Raw genomic sequence first — 22,674 nt, 5'->3', positions numbered from 1 at the left:
TTGAAAGCAATTGTCAGATAGAGCTTGCTAATAAAAATTGTTAATGTCGTTAAAGCCCCAAAACAGTGATTAACTGTATACGATATATAGCTTATTAATTACATGACACTCCATTTTGAGCAAAATCAAACCATTTAAAAATGACAAAAAGGGGGACAATACATGGTAAAAACATCCAGCCATGTGCCATCTATTGGCAAAACAAAAGTTCAGTTTAAATATTTCAGTTATATATTCAAACATCAACAATTTTTTGCATCTCTACATCAGAGTTCTGAGTTTTCTCTGATGCTCTCTTGCCTTCAGCTCAGCTCAAAGGTTTTCTCTAGTGGACTGAGATGGGGATGGAAGAAGGATTGATTTGTGTCTGGTGAGCCATTGTTAATTATGCCATGTATTTGGGATACTTTATCCTGCTAAAAGACCTACCACCCATTTTCAGTTAGTTGAAACTGAAACATGCTCCACATGTTTATGTTGGTTATGGTAGGACAGAGATGCTTTTTCCCGCCATGCCCCTAGACAACTTGGCATGTAGATAGCATCTAGAGGATGAACCCACTATTGCACTATTTTCTGCAGTTCTTTAATGAAAAGCTCTGAAAATGTATAACCCCCTTAGAATCGTATTAACTGTGTGTGTTGCAAGATAAATATTAGTCCTCGTCCAGGCTAGTGACCACTGGCTGTGTCGAGTCATATTTATACCCCAGATGAACAGGAAATCATGGATTACTAGTGGGAAGTTCCCAGAAACTAATCAGCTTTCAAAAACCAAACAATATCAGTTACATTTACTCTGAAGGGATTGTTAGAGGTACAGACAACATCCGTGGTTTTGTTAACGACTATCCATATTTTCCAGTGGTGCAAAAAAATTTGGTTTCTTCTGTATAAGGTGATTTAAAGCACAGTTGGACATAGTAAATAATCCAGCAGAGGACGCTACACATCTTTGTTTTATTCTCTCAGCTCAACTGAATACAATTCCAAAACATACCTTCTCTAATGATATTCAACAGATACATACACGAAATTCCAGACAAGTCCTTCTGGGAGACATGAAAGTTTAAGCAGCCACTAGTTAATGCATTCATCAGTTGTAGTCGGTTACAGTCGGTTAACAGTTGGGTGGGAAGGATACAAAACTTAATTTCCCACAATCCCCAAAGGGCGATAGGCCAGCCTTCCAGTTAATCAGGAGATACAAAAAAAGGCCCATAAACAAGAACATCTCACAACTCAGCTACTTTAAAACTGGTTTGACACAGTTTTACATTTGTGTTGCAGTTTAAATGAAGTAGTGTGAGAAAAATTTGTAAATTCGCCTGCGCTTAGTTTACTCTGTTTATAGACGTTAACTGAAAAGATATTGTAGCGACCCCGTATAAGTTACACTGTTGAGATGTGCTAGTTTCCCACAGTTCTTTAAGGTGGAGGGAGAGTAGGAAGGGGAGCGTAGAAGAAGGGAGGGAGTTCCGGTTAGACGCGGCTGTTAAGGTTTTTTTTTAGTCAGTCTGGGGTTGCTCGGAGGTGTTCTTCCAGGCGGCTGAGCTGCTAGTTGTTGGGGTGGTTACGGCCGACCCATCCTGTAATCAATAAAATGACTGTTTGCCAAAACCTGCGCTGTTATTTGGTGGATATTACAGTATATTAACTCCAATTATGCACAGTATTTTAATTTTGACTAGAGTTTTCTGAGACAAAAACCCATCATCATTTTGAGTTAGTCGGTTTACAGCAAACTTAAAACAATTACATTTTCGCATCTGTAGGTATGGCATTTATTTTCTCTCATGCATTCGGACTTAACATTAAACCAAGCTTTAATTCAGCATCCAGGCCACTGAACTCCGCCCTCTTTTCAGACCTCAAACGCACCATTCAGGGGGGTGTGGATCCAGTAATTCCCTGTTGACTGGAACCAGTTTGCTGAAAGGCATGGGACCGCGGTCCGAGCGGTGACACAGCAAAGCTGAGAACAGCTTGTTTCACTTCAGAGCAACATCATTACTGTCAGCCCCCCCCCCCCACCCACCACCCCCTGCTGTGTGGCGGTGAGGGGCGACGCTGTACTGACTCCGGACCAGCTCATGAAGGAGGATGGAGATAGAGAAGAGGACGAATGGATTCGACTACCCGGAGAGAAACAACGCCAAGTCGGTGAACGGTAGGTTAGCACAGCGCCTCCACACAAACACATGGCTGCATGTTTGGTGACCCTCTCACTCAGTGAGTCACTTACTGCTACTGCTGCTGAGCATTTCCTGGACAGCCTCTGCAAGAACCGCTGCAAACTGTTGCTGAGGGAAATTAAAGCTGCATTCCCCGAACTGGTTTAACAGTTATGATGAACTTTAGACTCGCGAAGGGAAATTATTGAACTATTTTCTGATTAAAGAGTAAAATTATAGACATGAGTTGGTTTGTTACCCAGGAGGAGAAGAATGAATTTGGTTTATTATTCCAAGAAGTGTGTGTGTGTGTTTACTTGCTTGTTGAGCTGTGTGTGTGAATGCTGGAGCTGCTGGGAACAGAGGTCGGAATGTTTTTATTTGGAGGTGGTCAGTCAAGCCCGAGGAGATCGTAAAATGTGAACTTTTGAACTTGAGAAGGCCCTGCAGCCATTTGCTTGTTAGTCGCCCAAACCCGGACCGAATGGGAAAAGGGTTGACATGGAGGGGACAGAGGAACCGGTACCGGCTCTTAGCTGGTAGAATTTCACATGTTTCTACAGCGGGTTCCTGCCTTCAGCTTTTCGGATGGCACTGGATTACTGTCGGAGAGAGAAAAAACGTCTCCTCTTCTCCATCTTCTTTCACGTCGCCTCGAAGATTTATTGCTTCTTCATAGGATATTGTTCGGTGATATCGGCCTGTTCCAGACCCAAACTGAGCCCCACAGCACTTTGCAGCAGGCGCCAGTTCCATTTCGAGCCCTCATGCTGGGAAGACAATTTATCGTCACATCCAAGATTAAAAGTCCCCCCAAACCTGCCCCCCCTGAACACAGTGATGGTGCTCTGGCGCCACTTAAGGTTGAAAGAAAATTAAATAATTATAAATAAATAAAACAATGCAGGTTTGGTCATATACATTTAATTAATAATGTAAGGAAGATAAAATTCAACCCAATGCATTTTTAACAATTGTTTTAACAATAGCTTTGTTGTTTTTTATATGGTGCATTTTTTGTACTCAAACATTTCTTTCCTAATTAACTTTGCATTAAAACTGGGTTCCTAGGCATTCTTTAAAGTCCGGAGTTTGATTTGACAATTTTCTAGGTATGGAATGCTGTGGAATAATGTATGCGTTTGTAAACTTCTTTTATTCCATCATTTCACTATCAAAAAATTTAAACTTTCCTAAAAAAGGAGCTTTTTACATTTATATTTGTATTTAGATTGTTTTAATCTGTCTAAATTGCCACGTCAAAACTTACTTTTTAAGCCAGCTGATTGAATACTTTTTGTTTTTATTCACATGAAATAGCCCATAAATAAAATAAATGTCCACTCATTTTACTGATTGCGTCGACTGTCACTACACTGCCCTGCATCAGGATTTTAAATCAGCCCTGGGATCTTCAAATTATAAGTGCAGTTTGCCAAATAAAGAGTTACTGCTCCTGTTTTTTTTTAATGCTATGTACAAAATAAATGTGTAAACACATCCCAAATTTTGCTTTAAACAATCTGCATTAGATGTAAGATGATCAAGCTCAGATTTAAAAAGCCTAAATGTGATCACTATTGATCTATAGAGCTTATCTAATTTGGTTCAGGTTCCAGAAAAGTAGTGAAATGGCCTTTTGGTGCAGTGGAAGATGGAATCAGAATTATGTTTTCTTATAATTTGTTGGATGTATAGGGCAATAAAAATGTTATCAAAACTGCTGGAAAAAATGGCAAATGTGAGTCTGGAAAAGTATACATTTTGAAATGGAACATTTGTAGGAACCCTGGTAATTACAAAAATATTCTTCAGTTTTTGACCAGGAGTGAAAAAGCCATTTTCTATCATTTATCGAAATTTCACAAACAAGTTAATATCTTCATTAATTGAACAGCAAACAAAACCATCTGAAGGTAATCTACTTGCAGCCTTTAAATTTTAAAAATAAATAACTAAGCTCAGAAAATAATATTGGCAGAATATTATTTTTTTGTCATTCTTAATCATCGAAAATATAGGGGAACTATGCTAGCTTTAGGGAAACTGGTCATGAAAACATTTATTTTTATTTTAATTGTATGTATTTTAAATTTAACTGTACATATTCAGACTTATGTTTGAATTTCTTTTGTTCTAAATACATAATACTGAAAAGGTTACTAAATATCCTAAAAATGGCGGAGGGAAATAATTCTGGAAAGTTTCTATGTTTCTTTCTCTCCTTTCTCCCTCATTGAATTGTAAAAACATTTATAGCTTTCCAACTCTGAAGGAAGTAACTGAAGATGTCACCTTAGAAATCATTCCCCTTTCCTGACTGTTTACTGGCTAAGTTAGAGAGAGTGAGTGAGCCACGCCGGCAAAGACTTGCTCCAGTTGTTGAGATCAGGAAAATGCTTTCCTCACCATGTTGACTGCTCAGGCCTGTTTACCATCATCCACTATTGTTCAGAAGAAACAAAAGCAGCTTAAAGCTCTGGCCAACTCCAGCTCTGCTCAGCGTCTCCACATAACCACATTTTAGAGAGGACCTAATTTATATTGATCCCTACAGACACAACACATAACGTGCTGTGAAGTGTGCCAATTTAGATGTCTCTGAAGGCAGTGTAGGAATAAAGCAGGAAGACAGGTTTGGTGTAGGTTTAGTATTTGTGTGGAACTCATCCAGGGGGTGTGTACAGGTTGGCACAAGCAGAGAGCATAGGCTGAAAGAAGTACTGCTGTGGCTCCGATGGTGCCGGTGAGGGTCTGTCCTGTCCCTTGGGACAGGGTGAGGAGGGCAGCAGGCAGTGAGTGGGACAAGGACAGGATGTGACCCCCGCACTTTCCTTCTCTCCCCCTGCTGTGATGATTGAATGAAGACCGGTACAGTAGAATGGGAGTGGGTTTCTCTTGCAGCTGATGGTGGGGGGAGTAGTATAGGGAGTTGGGGCAAACAGGCAGATGTAATCCATCACATCAGGTTTTCTTCTTGTCTTTGGAATTCTGTCACTGAAGGGCCAGTAGAATTGCAGTTTAATGTCTCACAGGCATCAGATTAGTGATTAGTTTGACACAAATCCAACAAGAGATATGTACTGTGGAACAAGTTCAACAAAGGGGCCGTTCTTTGAGTAAAATCCTTAGCAAATACTAAAACTCTGCTTAAAAATAATGGACACCTTAACAGTGGTTCAGATATTGCTTTTACTCAGACTTGGACTCTGGGCCAGGCTCTTTATGAGCTCACATGAAATAAGGTTGTTAATGTATCTTCTAATGTTGCTTTGGCTCATAAACACACATATCTCAAGAATTAAGTTATTTAATTTAAGAAAATGACAGAGTAATAAGATGACATTACAAGCCTTTCTGGACAGACATAAATATTTTACACTGTATATTCTGGAGAGGTCCTAATGATGAACAAACATTGGAGACTACCCAACCATATTATTTTTTTTCACAATTGTTTTTAATGGGATTTTTTGTTTTTCAAACATACCAAGAACAACATACAAGAAAACAATAATAATTCAACACATTATAAACCCACCCCCACCCAAAACCCAGAGCTCAGTTTATCTCCAAACAATAAATGACATTTACATATTACAGTTTTTAACAAAACTTAAGAAGGTGCTATCAAAGTGCCTACGTTTCCCCTTTGCTACATAAATCAATTTCTCCAGTGCCAGGTTGTTAGAGATTAGTGTGATCAATTGGTTTATCTCTGGTTTATCTTTGGTCTTTCTGTGTCCTTCCGTTTCAGAGTGATCACAAGCTTAGCCTGTAAAGGCAAAAGCTAACAAGCATCCTTCTCATTATAGGTTTTTTTAAAACCATCAGGGAAGATGTGTAGTAGGCAGAGCTTACAGTCCATTGGCATATTATATTTGATCAAACAAGAAATAAACACAATAACTTCCTTTAAAAAATTCTGAAGGTCTGTATACATACAATGAAGGAGAGTGCCCTTATCTGTTCTACATTTAACACAGACATCAGGAATATTTGAATTAAAATGGTGAAGTTTTACAGGAGTGATATGTGTTCTGAATAACCATTTGTATTGTAGCAATCTAAACCTTGTATTAATGGTTTGCGTTTGCGCCAATAGGCAGGAGTTATTCCAATCATCTTCAGAAATTTCTGTTTGTAGATCAATCTCCCATGCTTGTAAATATGAAAGGCTATTTTCTTTTGAAGCTAGAGGTATGATTTTTGTAAAAATTGGAATGTAGACCTCTACTCTGATGATGGTAAACAGCTATATTCTTTATAGGAGAGAGTGAGGGTTCAGCAGTAGATTTTAAGTATCTAATCTGTAGATACTTAAAAAATGTTTTTTGGGTAGGCCAAATTTGTTCATTGATTTTTCAAAGGACATCAAAAGTCCTTCTCTATACAGATCCCCAATTTTGTTCAAATCTTTATTCATCCAACTTCTAAACCCCATGTCTGCTCTTCCAGGTTTGAATCTGCTATTCCCCCAAATAGGTGGCAAGTATGAGATCTCAGGTACCTCACTTATAGCAATATGTGAATGGTGCCAAATTGATATAGTATTTCTGAAAAAGGGATTATTTATGTTTTTTAACAGTTGTTTAATTTTTGCAGTATAGGATTTCAAGGGTAGCATTAATGTATTGTTCTCAATATGTGTCCAACCAGGCGCATCGTTAGTAGAAAAATAACTTATAGCAGTACAGAGTTGAGCTGCCCAGTAATACAACTTGATATTAGGTACAGCAACCCACCACGGTCATATGGCAAATACAAAAGGAGAGGCGAAATCTGGGGCATTTCTTGTTCCATATAAATTTGGTAAAGGTTTTATTTATGGAGGAAAACAAGGAAGCTGGTATATGTAGAGTGATTGACTGAAAAAAGGTATAAGAACCTTGGAAGAATAGATATTTTGATAATATTGATACGGACCATCTCATTACATCTTTCCAAGGATTCAAACAGGTTTTGCAAAAACGGATCATAATTAGTAGAAACTATTTTCTTTATATCTGGGTTAATTTTAATTCCTAGGTATGTAAAACCTTCCCAAGTGCATTTAAATTGTGTTTGAATTGGAGAATTATTTTTGTTCACCAGTAATAGGGAGCTTTTCTTTTGTTAACTTTATACCCTGGAAATTCCCCAAATTTCTTTTAATTATGATAGACTGCCTGGACAGATTTTCCTAGATTAGCCAAAAAGAAAACAACCTCATTCGCAAAGAGAGATATTCTGTGCTCTATGGCTCTAATTTCAATACCAGTGATGTCAGGGGATTTATGTATTGTCATAGCAAGTGATTCAATGGCAAATAAAAAAAAAAAAAAAGAGGGAACAATGGGCATCCCTGTTGTGTCGATCTGCAGTTTTTCTGAGTTTTAAAGGTCTTGATGACTGGCCATTTGTAGTGACCTGAGCTACTGGTTCTGTAGTAACTGAATCCATTTCAGATATTTTTCCCCTAGCCCAAATCTCTTAAGGGTCTCAAAAAGGTAACTCCTTTCTCTCCATTTTGGTCATTTGAAATGAATTTAGGAATATGCGACTCAATCCTCAGGGCCAAAGACTTGCATAATATTTTGGTGTCACATGACATCAACGAAATGGCTCAATATGAGTCCATTTCTGTTGGAGATTTGCCTGGCTTTAACAAAAGAGAAATGGTTGCCAATCGCAATGATGGAGGTAGAATGCCCCTTTCATAAGCCTCATTAAAAGGTGTGGCAGTAATTTATCTGGAAATCTCTTATAAAGTTAAATTGGTAGACCATCAGGACCTGGGGCTTTACCAATTCTCATGCGACTAAGTGCCACTTTAAGCTCTTGAATGCATAATTTTCCATCTAGAGCTTTTCTAGTCTCCTCTGACAAGGTAGGAAATTTGGTCAGGAAATTGATCCTGTTTGTTTGTGTTGTCTGGGTATTGAGATTTATATAAATTTTCACAATATTTTTCAAAAGTGTCGTTCATACTTTTTGGATCCAATAAAGTCTGCCCATTCTACAGTACTATCGAATTGATGGCTCAGTTTGTTTGTATTTTGTTTTAGCCTCTTTTCCTGCTTTCTTACACTAATCATAGTAGGATTGTTTCAACCATAGTAAACTAGTTGCTATTTTATTGGTAGTGAGTTTGTTATATTCGGATTTTAAAAGAAGAAGCATCCTTTTATTTATCACTGTCATAACTATGATATAGCTGGTCCTGCATTTCTTTGATTTGTTTTTCAATGTCTTTCGTTTTGCTTAAATGAATTTTAGATTTATGTTTTGTGTTGCTCATTATTTCCCCCCTTATGTAAACCTTGAAAGCTTCCCATTTTATGGATACACTAGTTTGATCTGTATTAAAATACTCATTGATTTTCTCTTCAAGAAAGTCTTCAAATTCTACAGACTTCAACCACTTAGCTTCAAATTGAAATGGGAGTAGAGAGGAGCAATAATTTGGAAATTTAAGGGATAAGACAATTGTGGCATTGTCAGAGAGCGGTATAGCTTCGTACCAACAATTTTGGACCATAGATACCAGACCAGAGGAGACCAGAAAGAAATCCAATCTTGAGTAAGTATTATAGGTGCTACAAAAACACAAGTACTAAGTCTTATTAGGATAGAACCGTCTCCAAACGTCCACCAAATTAAGGTCTTTTATGAATTTTTCAATCGTTTTTCTAGCCTGTTGGTGAGACATGTCAGAGCTATTTGACCGGTCTATTGCGGGATTTAACACAATTAAAGTCTCCACCCATTATGAAATGGCCATTATAAGCTGACATAGTTAAAAAAGATGTTGGTAGAAGGCTAAATCATCCCCATTTGGGGCATATAAACATACCAAATTGACCAATGTTGAAACTATTGTCCCACTAAGTATAATAAATCTTCTGGATAGGCCAAGGTATTTATCCCTCAATACAAATGGAATTGCCTTGTGAATAGGTATTATGACTCCTTGGGCATGACTTGAAAAACTAGAGGAAAACACCTGACCAGGCCACCAAGATCTAATTTTATTTACATCCTTATCTATCAAGTATGTCTCTTGTAGGAAACACACTGTAGTTTTCATCTGTGTAATTCTGCCCAGCACTTGTTTAATCTTAACCATTTTGTTTAGGCCTCTAACATTCCAGCTCGTTATATTCATAACAGAACCGTCAGACATCAGTTATGGCATTGGAAATGTAAATGGATAAAATAAGAAGTTTAATAGTGGTCTCTTCCGGTTTTCACTCATGTCATGTAACTGTCTCAAAAGCAGTTCATCCAAAGTGAGCCTAAATCCCAACTCCCCACACATTTTCCCAAACAAAATGTGTAGTTTACCCCTTCTGAATAACAAACCTGGGTTATCTGTAATGTTTCATCCAAAGAATGAGTAAGGTGTTAACCTGCAAACATGTCTGTAGCCACACGTGGGCTGGCTGGCAAAGGAAAAAATGTTTTGACCAAATTTGTCTTTAAAAAAAAAAAAAAGATTGTTGTTAAATCTACTTATCAGGCACACCATGCGTAGTGAATAAATAACAGCATTGTATATGAAAACAAACACTACACTCACTTAAGCACTCAGTTACTAGTAAGAATCATGCCAACAAGTAATTTTGACACCAGAAACGCAACTTACTGAACATTCAGTTGGATGTCCCTTATGGTCAATGTTCCATGTAGAAAAAAGAAAGAAGAAGAGGAGGTGAAGAGCATTTAAAGAAAAAAAAAATTTTTAGGTCTTGGAGCCATCCCTGACCCGGAGACTTAATCCCTCAGTATATTTTTTAGCTTCTGTGACTGATTTGAACACCCAACGTTTGTCATTGTGTGTTATGATCAGATGGGCAGGATACAGTATGCCGTACCGCATATTTAATACACAAAGCCTTTCACTCCATCAAAGCTCCATTGATGCCGACAGGTGTCTCAGTCGAAAAGATGGGGAAAAAGGTTACACGCTGATTCTTGTAGCAAATCTTCACCTTCCTGGCTGTTCTAAAAGCTGTCTCCCAGTCCCGGTAGCTCAAAAACGTTATTATCACCCTCGGTGATATGGATTTAGAGTCTACGGGTCCGATCCTGTGTGCTCTCTCCATGAAATGAGGAGAGGAGAAACCTTCACCTAGTGCCTCTCGAAGCCATTTCTCCAGAAATCCACACAAATCCGAGCCCTCTGATTTTTCGGGTAGTCCCACCAGCCTCAAGTTGGAGCGCCTGCTCCTGTCCTCCTGTTCTGCCACTCTGTCACATAACATCTCCTCTGTTTTCTCCAGATTCTTAACTTTGGTTTGGGGGGGATTGCATTGTTTTCTACCTGTGAGATTCGCTCCTCTGTCTCCCCAATTTTTTGTGAAAATGATTGGATATCCCCTTGAATTTCGTTTACTGCTTTCAGCATATCAGAAGACTGTTTGTTCATGTCTTCTTTCAGCAGGCAAATTGCCATAAGAATATCACTGTTGGTCTTCTGAGGTATCCAGCATTGTGTTGTTAGCTTTAGCCATATCCGCGCTAGCTCCATAGTGAAGCCGCTTTAACTGGTTGTTGGCCAGGCTTAACATTTTTCGGTGGCATGGTGTCCAGTAAAGGTTCATGCGTTAAGAAACAGATGTAACTGTGTTTATTTGATAACTTTACAGATTAATTTAAAGGATTCAACAGCGAGCCATACGCACATGCTCCTTCTCACTAAGAGACCATAATCAGAAGTCCCCACCCAATCATATTATTAATTTACATGTATGTTATTGATATAGTCGACAGTTGCCATAGCTCTTTCTAAAGCTCATGGTCCAGCAGTTCCTTTTCATAGAATTATACTTTGAATTCAAAGTAAAATAGGCACAGATCCAAGTTGTTTTTCAGAATCATAAAGTATTTCAAGATTGTGAATAATGTTTTCTATGACAATACATTTAAAAAACAACTGGGTGTACCAAAATGCTGTCATCGATCTTAATACTGTTTTAAAAAAAGACGAAACGTGATTTACATGATGCACTAATCAGCTGTAGCCTTATGGACACACTGCTAATATTGTGGAGAGCCATAACAGGCCAGACCTGGTGAACGTTAGACCTAATTAGAGATGTGAATGTCTGCTGTGGTATCTGGCACTGAGCCGTCAGTTGCAGAACCTTTACTCTCTGAAAGTTGTGAGCTGGGCCTCCTTGAATCAGACTTGTTTGTGTAGCACACCCCACAATGCTGGATTACATAGAGAGCGTTTAGAATTTAAAGGTTAAGTTAATGCCTACAACTCATAATATTGCAATCCCAAATAAGTTTGGGATTTGGGTTTTGAGATTCAACATTGACCATTTTCAGGGGCACATTTCCACAAGAGAGCTCCACCCCCGAAAAGCAGATGAAGACATATCCACACAGTGCGAGCACCACACACAACCCCGCTCTAAGCACCCTCTGCCGCATCCCGCCCCCACCACACAGGGGGCCGCGACGGCAAGGCAACGTCCTTGTGCGACGACGCCCTAGCCAACACATGAGTGCAACAGAGCAGACATCACTGAGCCATGATCGACTCACCGTGCCCGGGGCCGATTGAAGTGAATGAAAATTATGCTGAACTGTGACTTTAAAACTGGGGAACGTACCAAAACTGTGTGTTTTTTGTGTTTCGTTACAGCTCTGATAGGCAGAATGGATTTCTCTGTACCAACCAAAATGAAAATCTGTTGGAGACACGTTTTGCCCCTGTGTTATTTAACAAGAGGATTCTTGGATTTAACGGATAGAACAAAACAAGGCTCAAGGATGATTACACAACACGTTTCATGCCACGGTTAAAACAGATGGCTTAAACAGGGTGTAAACATCTAGACCAATGAGGCAAGTGCAGCTGTTAAGTGTAAAATGAATCTGGTTAGAACAAGATTTCTTTTATCATGGATTTTACTTTTTATTTGTCCTCAGTCAGGACAAAACATCTGCTGATGACCATAGATTGCATTAACTCAATCAATGATCCTCTTCCTTATTTATTCATAACAATTAGCTGCACCATTGGCTCATTTTGTTTTCTTTGTGCCTGAGCCAAATGAAGGACAAATGAAGGACAATGTTTCATTGATGTGAAACATTAGTTTGAAGTGACTTTCTGGAATCAAACAACATGCTGTTGAGAGAAAACAAACAGTAGACAGAGTTTTGGAGTTTGAATGGTGTGTCAGTGCTGATTAGAACTTTAGGAATTAAATGTGTTATCCATGTCAAAATTCCAGATGTAACGGCATTTCTCTTCGACAACCTTAATGCAGTGCTGCATTCTCGGCTGTGTGTCCCTCGCTTTATTTCTTTCATGCATTTTTATATATTTTGATCATAAATATGTATACAAGTATCAAAAAGTTATACAAATGTTGATATATTCCTTTTAAAATGTAAATTTGAACTTTTAACTTTAAATAAAGCAATTATGGGCAGTGTTGTAGTCTCATCTGGCCTAGAGGTTTAAAGGCTAAATGTCCTTGATACTTTGGCTTCTTCTTCTTTGCAACAGATGTATGAGTTCGGGCTGATGGAGGTCACATGGTGATGTAACAATGACAAGGGAGGCCAGCAATGAGATCCATGAAGATTATAGTCATTTATTTCTTATTCATTACTGTATTGCACTGTATAAGGCAAATTAAAAAAAACTTTATATTTGTTGTTTTGTCTCATTGTACTTAGATCTACAAGGACGCAACAGTCTTTGCAAAATATGTGAAACCAAAAATATTTAATGATATAAAATTACATAAATATAAAATATTTATGTAATTGTTCCACCTATAATGTCAGTCTAAATGTTTATCAATTTATATGTTCTATTTTCAGTGTAGAAACTCTGTTGTTATTGTGTGTGGGGTTGGGTGGGGGGCTTGTGACACATGGGGGGAAAGTGGCAGGTAAGTGCTATTTACAATGACCAGGGACAGTAAGATGTTCGCTTAAGCGTTATTGGCACTATTCTCTGCTGACCTCAACATAACCTAGCAAAGTATTTACAGCCTCCACTTGATCCATGAGCTGCAGGGTTGGGGTGGCTTATTGCTTGCTCAGTCCCTGCAGAGAGGGGAAGCCCTATGCCACTATGACTATACAGGTCCTTCTCAAAATATTAGCATATTGTGATAAAGTTCATTATTTTCCATAATGTCATGATGAAAATTTAACATTCATATAGTTTAGATTCATTGCACACTAACTGAAATATTTCAGGTCTTTTATTGTCTTAATACAGATGATTTTGGCATACAGCTCATGAAAACCCAAAATTCCTATCTCACAAAATTAGCATATTTCATCCGACCAATAAAAGAAAAGTGTTTTTAATACAAAAAAACGTCAACCTTCAAATATGTACAGTTATGCACTCAATACTTGGTCGGGAATCCTTTTGCAGAAATGACTGCTTCAATGCAGCGTGGCATGGAGGCAATCAGCCTGTGGCACAGCTGAGATCTTATGGAGGCCCAGGATGCTTCGATAGCGGCCTTTAGCTCATCCAGAGTGTTGGGTCTTGAGTCTCTCAACGTTCTCTTCACAATATCCCACAGATTCTCTATGGGGTTCAGGTCAGGAGAGTTGGCAGGCCAATTGAGCACAGTGATACCATGGTCAGTAAACCATTTACCAGTGGTTTTGGCACTGTGAGCAGGTGCCAGGTCGTGCTGAAAAATGAAATCTTCATCTCCATAAAGCTTTTCAGCAGATGGAAGCATGAAGTGCTCCAAAATCTCCTGATAGCTAGCTGCATTGACCCTGCCCTTGATAAAACACAGTGGACCAACACCAGCAGCTGACACGGCACCCCAGACCATCACTGACTGTGGGTACTTGACACTGGACTTCTGGCATTTTGGCATTTCCTTCTCCCCAGTCTTCCTCCAGACTCTGGCACCTTGATTTCCGAATGACATGCAGAATTTGCTTTCATCCGAAAAAAGTACTTTGGACCACTGAGCAACAGTCCAGTGCTGCTTCTCTGTAGCCCAGGTCAGGCGCTTCTGCCGCTGTTTCTGGTTCAAAAGTGGCTTGACCTGGGGAATGCGGCACCTGTAGCCTATTTCCTGCACACGCCTGTGCACGGTGGCTCTAGATGTATCTACTCCAGACTCAGTCCACTGCTTCCGCAGGTCCACCAAGGTCTGGAATCGGCCCTTCTCCACAATCTTCCTCAGGGTCCGGTCACCTCTTCTCGTTGTGCAGCGTTTTCTGCCACACTTTTTCCTTCCCACAGACTTCCCACTGAGATGCCTTGATACAGCACTCTGGGAACAGCCTATTTGTTCAGAAATTTCTTTCTGTGTCTTACCCTCTTGCTTGAGGGTGTCAATAGTGGCCTTCTGGACAGCAGTCAGGTCGGCAGTCTTACCCATGATTGGGGTTTTGATTGATGAACCAGGCTGGGAGTTTTAAAGGCCTCAGGAATCTTTTGCAGGTGTTTAGAGTTAACTCGTTGATTCAGATGATTAGGTTCATAGCTTGTTTAGAGACCCTTTTAATGATATGCTAATTTTGTGAGATAGGAATTTTGGGTTTTCATGAGCTGTATGCCAAAATCATCCGTATTAAGACAATAAAAGACCTGAAATATTTCAGTTAGTGTGCAATGAATATAAAATATATGAATGTTAAATTTTCATCATGACATTATGGAAAATAATGAACTTTATCACAATATGCTAATATTTTGAGAAGGACCTGTATTATGTCGTGGTGTATGGAAGGGGGTGGGATATCATGACACAATGATGCTGATCTGCCAGTTTGACGTTTGTTAGGCTTCTGTGATATTCATCACGTAGCCAAGCCAGAGGCAATAAATGTCTTCTGTTTGAGTTTGAATTTGGATGGAGGATGAGTTTATAGGCAGCTATAAAACACTGAACTTGGTATGTAGTGTAGGGCCTGCAGTCATGTAAAGAATCAAAAAAAGCTTGATTTCAGTTGGAGGAGAAACGGCAAGCATTGATCTACGGTGGGTACGCATGTAAAATAAAATCCTTCATACTCAGAAGACTAAAAACTGCTGTCAGTAGCTGGTTATTGCAGTGTGTGCAGATAAGACTGAGCAGCAGGCAAGGCAATCTTTTTACAGTCAACAAAAAAGGCACATAGAGCTTGAGATTGTAAAATAACAAATTTCTCTTATTTTTGTTATTTTCCAATTGTTATCAGCACAAACAAAAGTTGCACAATATATCGAATAACAAGCGCCATCACAGTATGAGTGTGTGTAATGCGATCCAAATGGACTGCTTGGATGTTGTATGTGGTCCGACACCTCACACTCTGCATATTGATAACATATTTGGACAGCTGGATGGACTTTGTCCATTATGTTCACATCTGATGTTTTTTTTTTACTAGGAGATACTGAAGCTACAAGTCAGTGGTGGGGACATTGTGCGATCGATCATAAAGGAAAGTGTAAGGAAAGTATTGAATAATCATAATCAATGTCAGTGGCAAAATCTTCAGTATTAGTATGGCAATTCCACATTTTCCTGACATTGTGCAACCCTAGCACAAACCCAGAAATGACCAGATCAAAGCAGGGATGGGTGTTAAAGAAGGTTTGTGACATCTATTGTCATAACGATGACAGTGACAATAAAAGGTATGTAGGAATTCATTGCCATCATCATCTTTATACAATACATGTGACTGGGCTCTCACTGCATTCAGTAAGAGCCCAACAAACACAAATACACACAAAAAAGGGGTGCTGCTAAATATTCCACAATAATTACAATAAAATATATTTTCAAATATTGTAATTGGTGCTCATTTAAAAACAACACTGGACAAACCTGTCAGGTTTTGGGGTTTGCAGACAACATCAATTATAGTTTACCATTGTGACATTAAATAAGAACTTTTTTTTCCATGATAACCTTAAGCAAATGCCCAACCCTAGATCAGACAATTTTAGCTGCTAGTCATTTCCTTGCATAAATTATAATAAAAAAGATTAAAAAAAGAAATAAAGATTTTAAAGACTTTTTTTAGCCTTGCTGAGGGGAACAGTGATTAATCATGTATGTTTAGAGCAGAGGCAATGCAACACTCTGTGTGTGTGAGAGAGGTGCTGGCTTAAAGAGGGGATTCACTATTGTTTTATAACAGGGCAACAGGGCAGGTCAACATTTCTAAATATGAACAACAGTCTCCATTTACATTCCATTACCTTAACTCTGAGATTTATGAAAGGCTGCCATTGTTTTCAGATCCAACATTTTGGAGTTCAGACAGAAGCTTAAATTGATAAAACGCAGCATCCTTGCTTTAATATGTCTGGCCTTCATGTTATCTGCTGAGGTCTCAACCCCTGCTTAAATGTAGTTCATATGTGTGCTTCTTCTGGCTTCATTGATACTGAAAAACAGTTATCTAACAGCCATCTTCTCTCAGCTACCACTTCCATACTGAGGTGGTAGCTGAGAGAAGATGTTCTTCTGTTCCACCGTGAACCTTTGGTCCAGCGTTGTGTTTACTGATTGGAAAAAGGATCAGACTTTTGTGTTTCCTATGGGCTGGGGGTAGGTTATGTGATCAAGTTGAAAAGTATCTGATTTCACCCCCAAACCAATTTCTTAGGTAATCTTAAATAGTAACTTATGTTTATATCATTGCATCTTTATTTTATTGATAAAGAGTTCACCCAGCAGTTTAATAAAAATATAAATGTATTCTAACTCTATTTTTGGGTTTTTCTCATAGTTTAATCTGGTTTTATTAACTTCAGTATCCAGAACACCATGTGGAATAGGGCTCAGTAATCAGGTTTTAAAGTTGTACATTATTTTAGAGTTGTAATTAATTAATTAATGAAATGTTATATTAAAAGTTAGTTTTTCTCCTGACAATGAGCATTTCCTTTGATCACTCGTTCAAAACCAGGTCAGTAGTATGTGGTTTAATGTCACAAAAATGATAAAAGTAAAACAAGATTTAAAAATAAATTCATTTTCCTGAATTTGTCCAAGTTCTGGGAACTTTCCAATTTCCTCAAAGATCAGATTAATATTAGGGTCGTATGACTGTACCCGCTTTGTTGTGTGAGAATGTGAAATGTCTATTGGCTGCATGGACATGTCCAGCTGATGGGGACAGTTTCTGCTCTGTTTGTGAGATAATTATAATCAGATGACTCCTGTAGGCCTGAGTTTGCTCAGTGCTATATGCTGGCTGGCTCTGTGTGGCAATAAAACTCTGACCCCTGGTATGATGAAAGAGAAGTTGCTCCTTTGAGCATGTCAAGTGGTGGTGATAGAGTCCCTACTCCACCTCCACCCCCACCTCTCTGACCACAGCGTGACCCAGAGCCCAGTCACACATCAGGATCAACACTGTTAATGTTGACTAGATGTGTACCTACAATGACTACACAACCAAAAATGCATCTGCTGTTTGATGTTTTAAAGGCGCTAACCAATTTAGCTTTATCTCTAATGGCTTATTTTTTGTAGCAAAATATGAAATAATGATCTAAAAGGTGGAAGAAATATTCAACAACTGTTAAAATATTTTCCGTTATTTTTTCCATGAAGGTTTCCTTATAACTACAAGTTCATGACATGGATATGCCCTCCTTTTTAAATGGAGGGCATACACCATCTTCCCCAACCCAATAAAAACATCCCCAACAAAACTGAATTGACACTAGCAACTAAATCTACTTTCTTCACTTATAACCATCATTTGTTCTTTGATCAAATATAATGAAAAGATCAATCAGACAGTCACTCTTTTTTTAGAGCACATTTCATACATGAGGGCAACACAAAGAAACTAGGAGATAAACGAGGCGTAGCATGGAAAAGGAAAAAAAGGTGCTGAAGTGTTTCGTTAACGGAGATGTTGGTTTGAAGGACTGAGGAAACACAGTTCTCTTAATGATAATGATTAGAAGACAAAAAAGAAGCCTACAGTGTCTTGTTACCTTCCCACCTCTTATTTAATTGTTTCTTAAATCTCATTTTATGTATTGGATTTGAATAAAGTAGTCTTAAGTTGATGAAGTGAAATGAGAAAAATATCTTTAATATATGTGTACCCATGCACTTTCAGACGAAGCCCCTCAATAGTTCTGGAGTAGCAAGTTACCTTCAGAAGTCACATAATTTGAATGGAGTCCACCTGTGTGCAATCTAACATCATATGATCTTTTAGTTTAAACACACATTTTCTAAAAGGTCCTAGAGGCTGAAACACCACCAAGCAGGAGGCATCACACAATGAAGCTCTCCAAACAAGTCGAGGACAAACTTGTTGAGAAGTACAACTCAGGGTGGGGTTAGAAAAATCATTCCTCACTGTGAGTTTGTACTCTTTACTTTACTTACTTACATCTAAAAGGTACAGGTTGGGTCAGCGCAGAGACCCTAAAATTGATTTGTGCTTTCTTTTTCTCAGCATTTGTGCAGCTGAACAGTGCCGGTGTTGTAGAGGGGCTATTTTTGTTGTAGGAAGACTAGAAAGCAGAGCATTTAGAGTAATCAGTGCTAATAAAATTTTTAATTTGAGCCGATGGGTTTGTTCTCACAGCTCAGAAGTTTACAGTAGGTTTCTCTCTCTGAAGATCAGTTGGTACCAATTAGTAATTTTATTTTATTTTTTTCCAGAATGAGCTGAAGAAAGCTGTGTCATCCATGACTGAGTATCTAAAGTGCAATTTAAGAAAGTTCATCAATTAGCTTTGGGTGATCAGATGGAGAACTAGCCTCTTATTGTTATAATTAGGGATGGGTGCAGAATTCGGTATTTATAGGTACCGACTGAATTCCGTCAGTACTACAGAGTACCTATTCACGTAAATTTCAACAGTACCATGTTTCGATACCTAAACGCATCATTGTGACACTGAGGGAGTGGAAAAGTGGGTGATTTTCCGAAGTGCAAGGCCAGCGGCAGGGAAACTTCTAATCTGAGGAAGCACCTGGATTAAGCACAAGATTTTTCTCAAGGCTGAAGAGTGCACAATTTCGCCAGACTCAGGCTACAACTCCTGCAACTCCTACAACTCCTGGATTCGGCATCGTTAGCACGCCTGCAACTCGTCGTCTGCAGCCAGCAACAAGAAAGAAGAAATGTTTGAAACGACTGGGATGTTACAATACAAACAGCTGGATGTTGTTTTGATATATTCATTAAAGTTTATATATTGAGAAATAAATATGTTAAATTTAAAATTTTTGAAATTTTATTATTAAACAAATGAACATCTATTACCACATAGACACACGCAAAAGTACCTAAAATTGGTACCATTGAATACCGATACCGATTCCCAGGTACCGCGTATCGGTATCATATCGGTTCAAATATGAAAGGTACCCATCCCTAGTTATAATGACCTCAAACATTATTTTTAATGTCGGTCTACGTTCCTACCCTCACCTATGGCCATGAACTTTGGGTTATGACCGAAAGAACGAGATCCCGGATACAAGCGGCTGAAATGAGCTTCCTCCGTAGGGTGGCCGGGCACTCCCTTAGAGATAGTTGTGAGGAGCTCGGCCATCCGGGAGGGGCTCGGAGTAAAGCCGCTGCTCCTCCACATCGAGAGGAGCCAGTTGAGGTGGCTCGGGCATCTATAACGGATGCTTCCTGGACGCCTTCCTCGGGAGGTGTTGCAGGCACGTCCCACCAGGAGGAGGCCCAGGACACGCTGGAGGGACTACAGGTCCAAAATATTAGCATATTGTGATAAAGTTCATTATTTTCCATAATGTCATGATGAAAATTTAACAGTCATATGTTTTAGATTCATTGCTCACTAACTGAAATATTTCAGGTCTTTTATTGTCTTAATACGGATGATTTTGGCATACAGCTCATGAAAACCCAAAATTCCTATTTCACAAAATTAGCATATTTCATCCGACCAATAAAAGAAAAGTGTTTTTAATTCAAAAAACGTCAGCCTTCAAATAATCATGTACAGTTATGCACTCAATACTTGGTCGGGAATCCTTTTGCAGAAATGACTGCGTCAATGCGGCGTGGCATGGAGGCAATCAGCCTGTGGCACTGCTGAGGTCTTATGGAGGCCCAGGATGCTTCGATAGCGGCCTTTAGCTCATCCAGAGTGTTGGGTCTTGAGTCTCTCAACGTTCTCTTCACAATATCCCACAGATTCTCTATGGGGTTCAGGTCAGGAGAGTTGGCAGGCCAATTGAGCACAGTGATACCATGGTCAGTAAACCATTTACCAGTGGTTTTGGCACTGTGAGCAGGTGCCAGGTCGTGCTGAAAAATGAAATCTTCATCTCCATAAAGCTTTTCAGCAGATGGAAGCATGAAGTGCTCCAAAATCTCCCGATAGCTAGCTGCATTGACCCTGCCCTTGATAAAACACAGTGGACCAACACCAGCAGCTGACACGGCACCCCAGACCATCACTGACTGTGGGTACTTGACACTGGACTTCTGGCATTTTGGCATTTCCTTCTCCCCAGTCTTCCTCCAGACTCTGGCACCTTGATTTCCGAATGACATGCAGAATTTGCTTTCATCCGAAAAAAGTACTTTGGACCACTGAGCAACAGTCCAGTGCTGCTTCTCTGTAGCCCAGGTCAGGCGCTTCTGCCGCTGTTTCTGGTTCAATAGTGGCTTGACCTGGGGAATGCGGCACCTGTAGCCCATTTCCTGCACACGCCTGTGCACGGTGGCTCTGGATGTTTCTACTCCAGACTCAGTCCACTGCTTCCGCAGGTCCCCCAAGGTCTGGAACCGGCCCTTCTCCACAATCTTCCTCAGGGTCCGGTCACCTCTTCTCGTTGTGCAGCGTTTTCTGCCACACTTTTTCTTCCCACAGACTTCCCACTGAGATGCCTTGATACAGCACTCTGGGAACAGCCTATTCGTTCAGAAATGTCTTTCTGTGTCTTACCCTCTTGCTTGAGGGTGTCAATAGTGGCCTTCTGGACAGCAGTCAGGTCGGCAGTCTTACCCATGATTGGGGTTTTGAGTGATGAACCAGGCTGGGAGTTTTAAAGGCCTCAGGAATATTTTGCAGGTGTTTAGAGTTAACTCGTTGATTCAGATGATTAGGTTCATAGCTCGTTTAGAGACCCTTTTAATGATATGCTAATTTTGTGAGATAGGAATTTTGGGTTTTCATGAGCTGTATGCCAAAATCATCCGTATTAAGACAATAAAAGACCTGAAATATTTCAGTTAGTGTGCAATGAATCTAAAATATATGAATGTTAAATTTTCATCATGACATTATGGAAAATAATGAACTTTATCACAATATGCTAATATTTTTAGAAGGACCTGTATGTCTCTCGGCTGGCCTGGGAACGCCTTTGGCTCCCCCCGGAGGAGGTGTCTGGGGAGAGGGACGTCTGGGCGTCTCTGCCGAGTCTGCTGCCCCCGCGACTCGGTCTCGGATAAGCAGAAGACGATGAGTACGAGTACATTATTTTTATAGAAAGTTTTTGTTTATGCTTTTAGGGGTCCAAAGTGGAGTTTTGCTTTCTTTGCTAGTTAGTAGAAGGTTTTGGGTTTCGTCTCTTGCGATGAAAAGATACCAAATACCTGAAAAATAAACTGGGTTTTTGGTTAGTCTTGTATAGTCCACGATGAAGACATTTCAAACTACATTAAATAAATAATGTTTGTCTACTGAAGGTTTTGCCATCGGCACTTCTAGGAAAGCTAATTTAGTGAGGTGTTGCTTCGTGAACTTGAATGGCACCATTAGGCCAGCACCGCATGACAACATGCTTTCGTCAGTCCGAAACACTGGGTATGACAGCACTGACACGTGGATCTGCGGTGCTGTGCCGTGTTACACAACAAGGTCAAGGGTCAAATGCTCAGGTCAACAAATGACAGCAAAGCTGCCTGTTTAGTCTACTCTTGAGTTCCATCACAATCTGCCAAATCTTATAGTGATAGTGTGCACCCTGAGGCTGCAAGTTGTTCTTAGCCTAAAGGCAGACTGCTGATCAGGACTCAGAATTATAGAACTGATTCATTAATAACATTTATTTGTAAAAGGGTTAATACTGGATTTTGTTATTCAGGATGTATTGTAAGTTCCTTTGTTGTCGCCAGCTGCTTTTGATTGTCTTGACTGACTGTTAAGACATGGGCAGATTTATTCATATAGGGATTCAGTGAAAAACACAGGCAAGGCAACATCCTTCAATTCTTTGTCACAATTCTTTGATTCTGTTTCATGGTTTTTAAGCATTCATCCAATAGCTATTTGTTTCTTGCTGTTGCTTTTTGCAAAACAATTTGTTTTCTCATTTAACCATTTAGGCACTTGTTTTTTGAGTAAATTAGTTTCTATTACTAAAACTAGGGCTGCACAATTTCGGGAAAATATATAATTACCATAATAGTACTTAAAATTATGAAGACGATATTGATTCTGATTAACCTTCATTCCTTCTACCCTTTTCTTTTTAGTATCAGTACGCAATGTCTCCACCACTGTTCATGAGATTCAGTATCTAAGCCACTAAAGAAACATACACCA

The 22,674-nt window shown here is 39.3% G+C and overlaps 1 protein-coding gene across 3 annotated transcripts in view; it reads left to right on the top strand.

Moving 5' to 3' along the window:
* Positions 1–241: 241 nt before the first annotated feature.
* The window catches only part of LOC124878388 (nuclear receptor subfamily 6 group A member 1-A), a 156,470-nt gene continuing 134,037 nt past the window's right edge, over positions 242–22,674 (top strand). For 2 of the 3 annotated variants that reach the window (XM_047382310.1, XM_047382309.1), the window contains exons 1-2: positions 242–370; positions 1,869–2,170. In XM_047382310.1, the coding sequence (XP_047238266.1) occupies positions 2,104–2,170 (67 nt within the window). In that variant the 5' untranslated portion in view covers positions 242–370; positions 1,869–2,103. Of the gene's footprint in view, positions 371–1,868; positions 2,171–11,811; positions 12,014–22,674 lie in introns of those variants that run through there. The other variant, XR_007040746.1, reaches the window with a different exon arrangement.

The sequence above is a fragment of the Girardinichthys multiradiatus genome, chromosome 12 (genome assembly GCF_021462225.1).
Source record: "Girardinichthys multiradiatus isolate DD_20200921_A chromosome 12, DD_fGirMul_XY1, whole genome shotgun sequence".
Classification (NCBI taxonomy): domain Eukaryota; kingdom Metazoa; phylum Chordata; class Actinopteri; order Cyprinodontiformes; family Goodeidae; genus Girardinichthys; species Girardinichthys multiradiatus.
The sequence above is the reverse complement of the archived record's forward strand: the minus strand, read 5'-3'. Positions and strand labels throughout refer to the sequence as shown.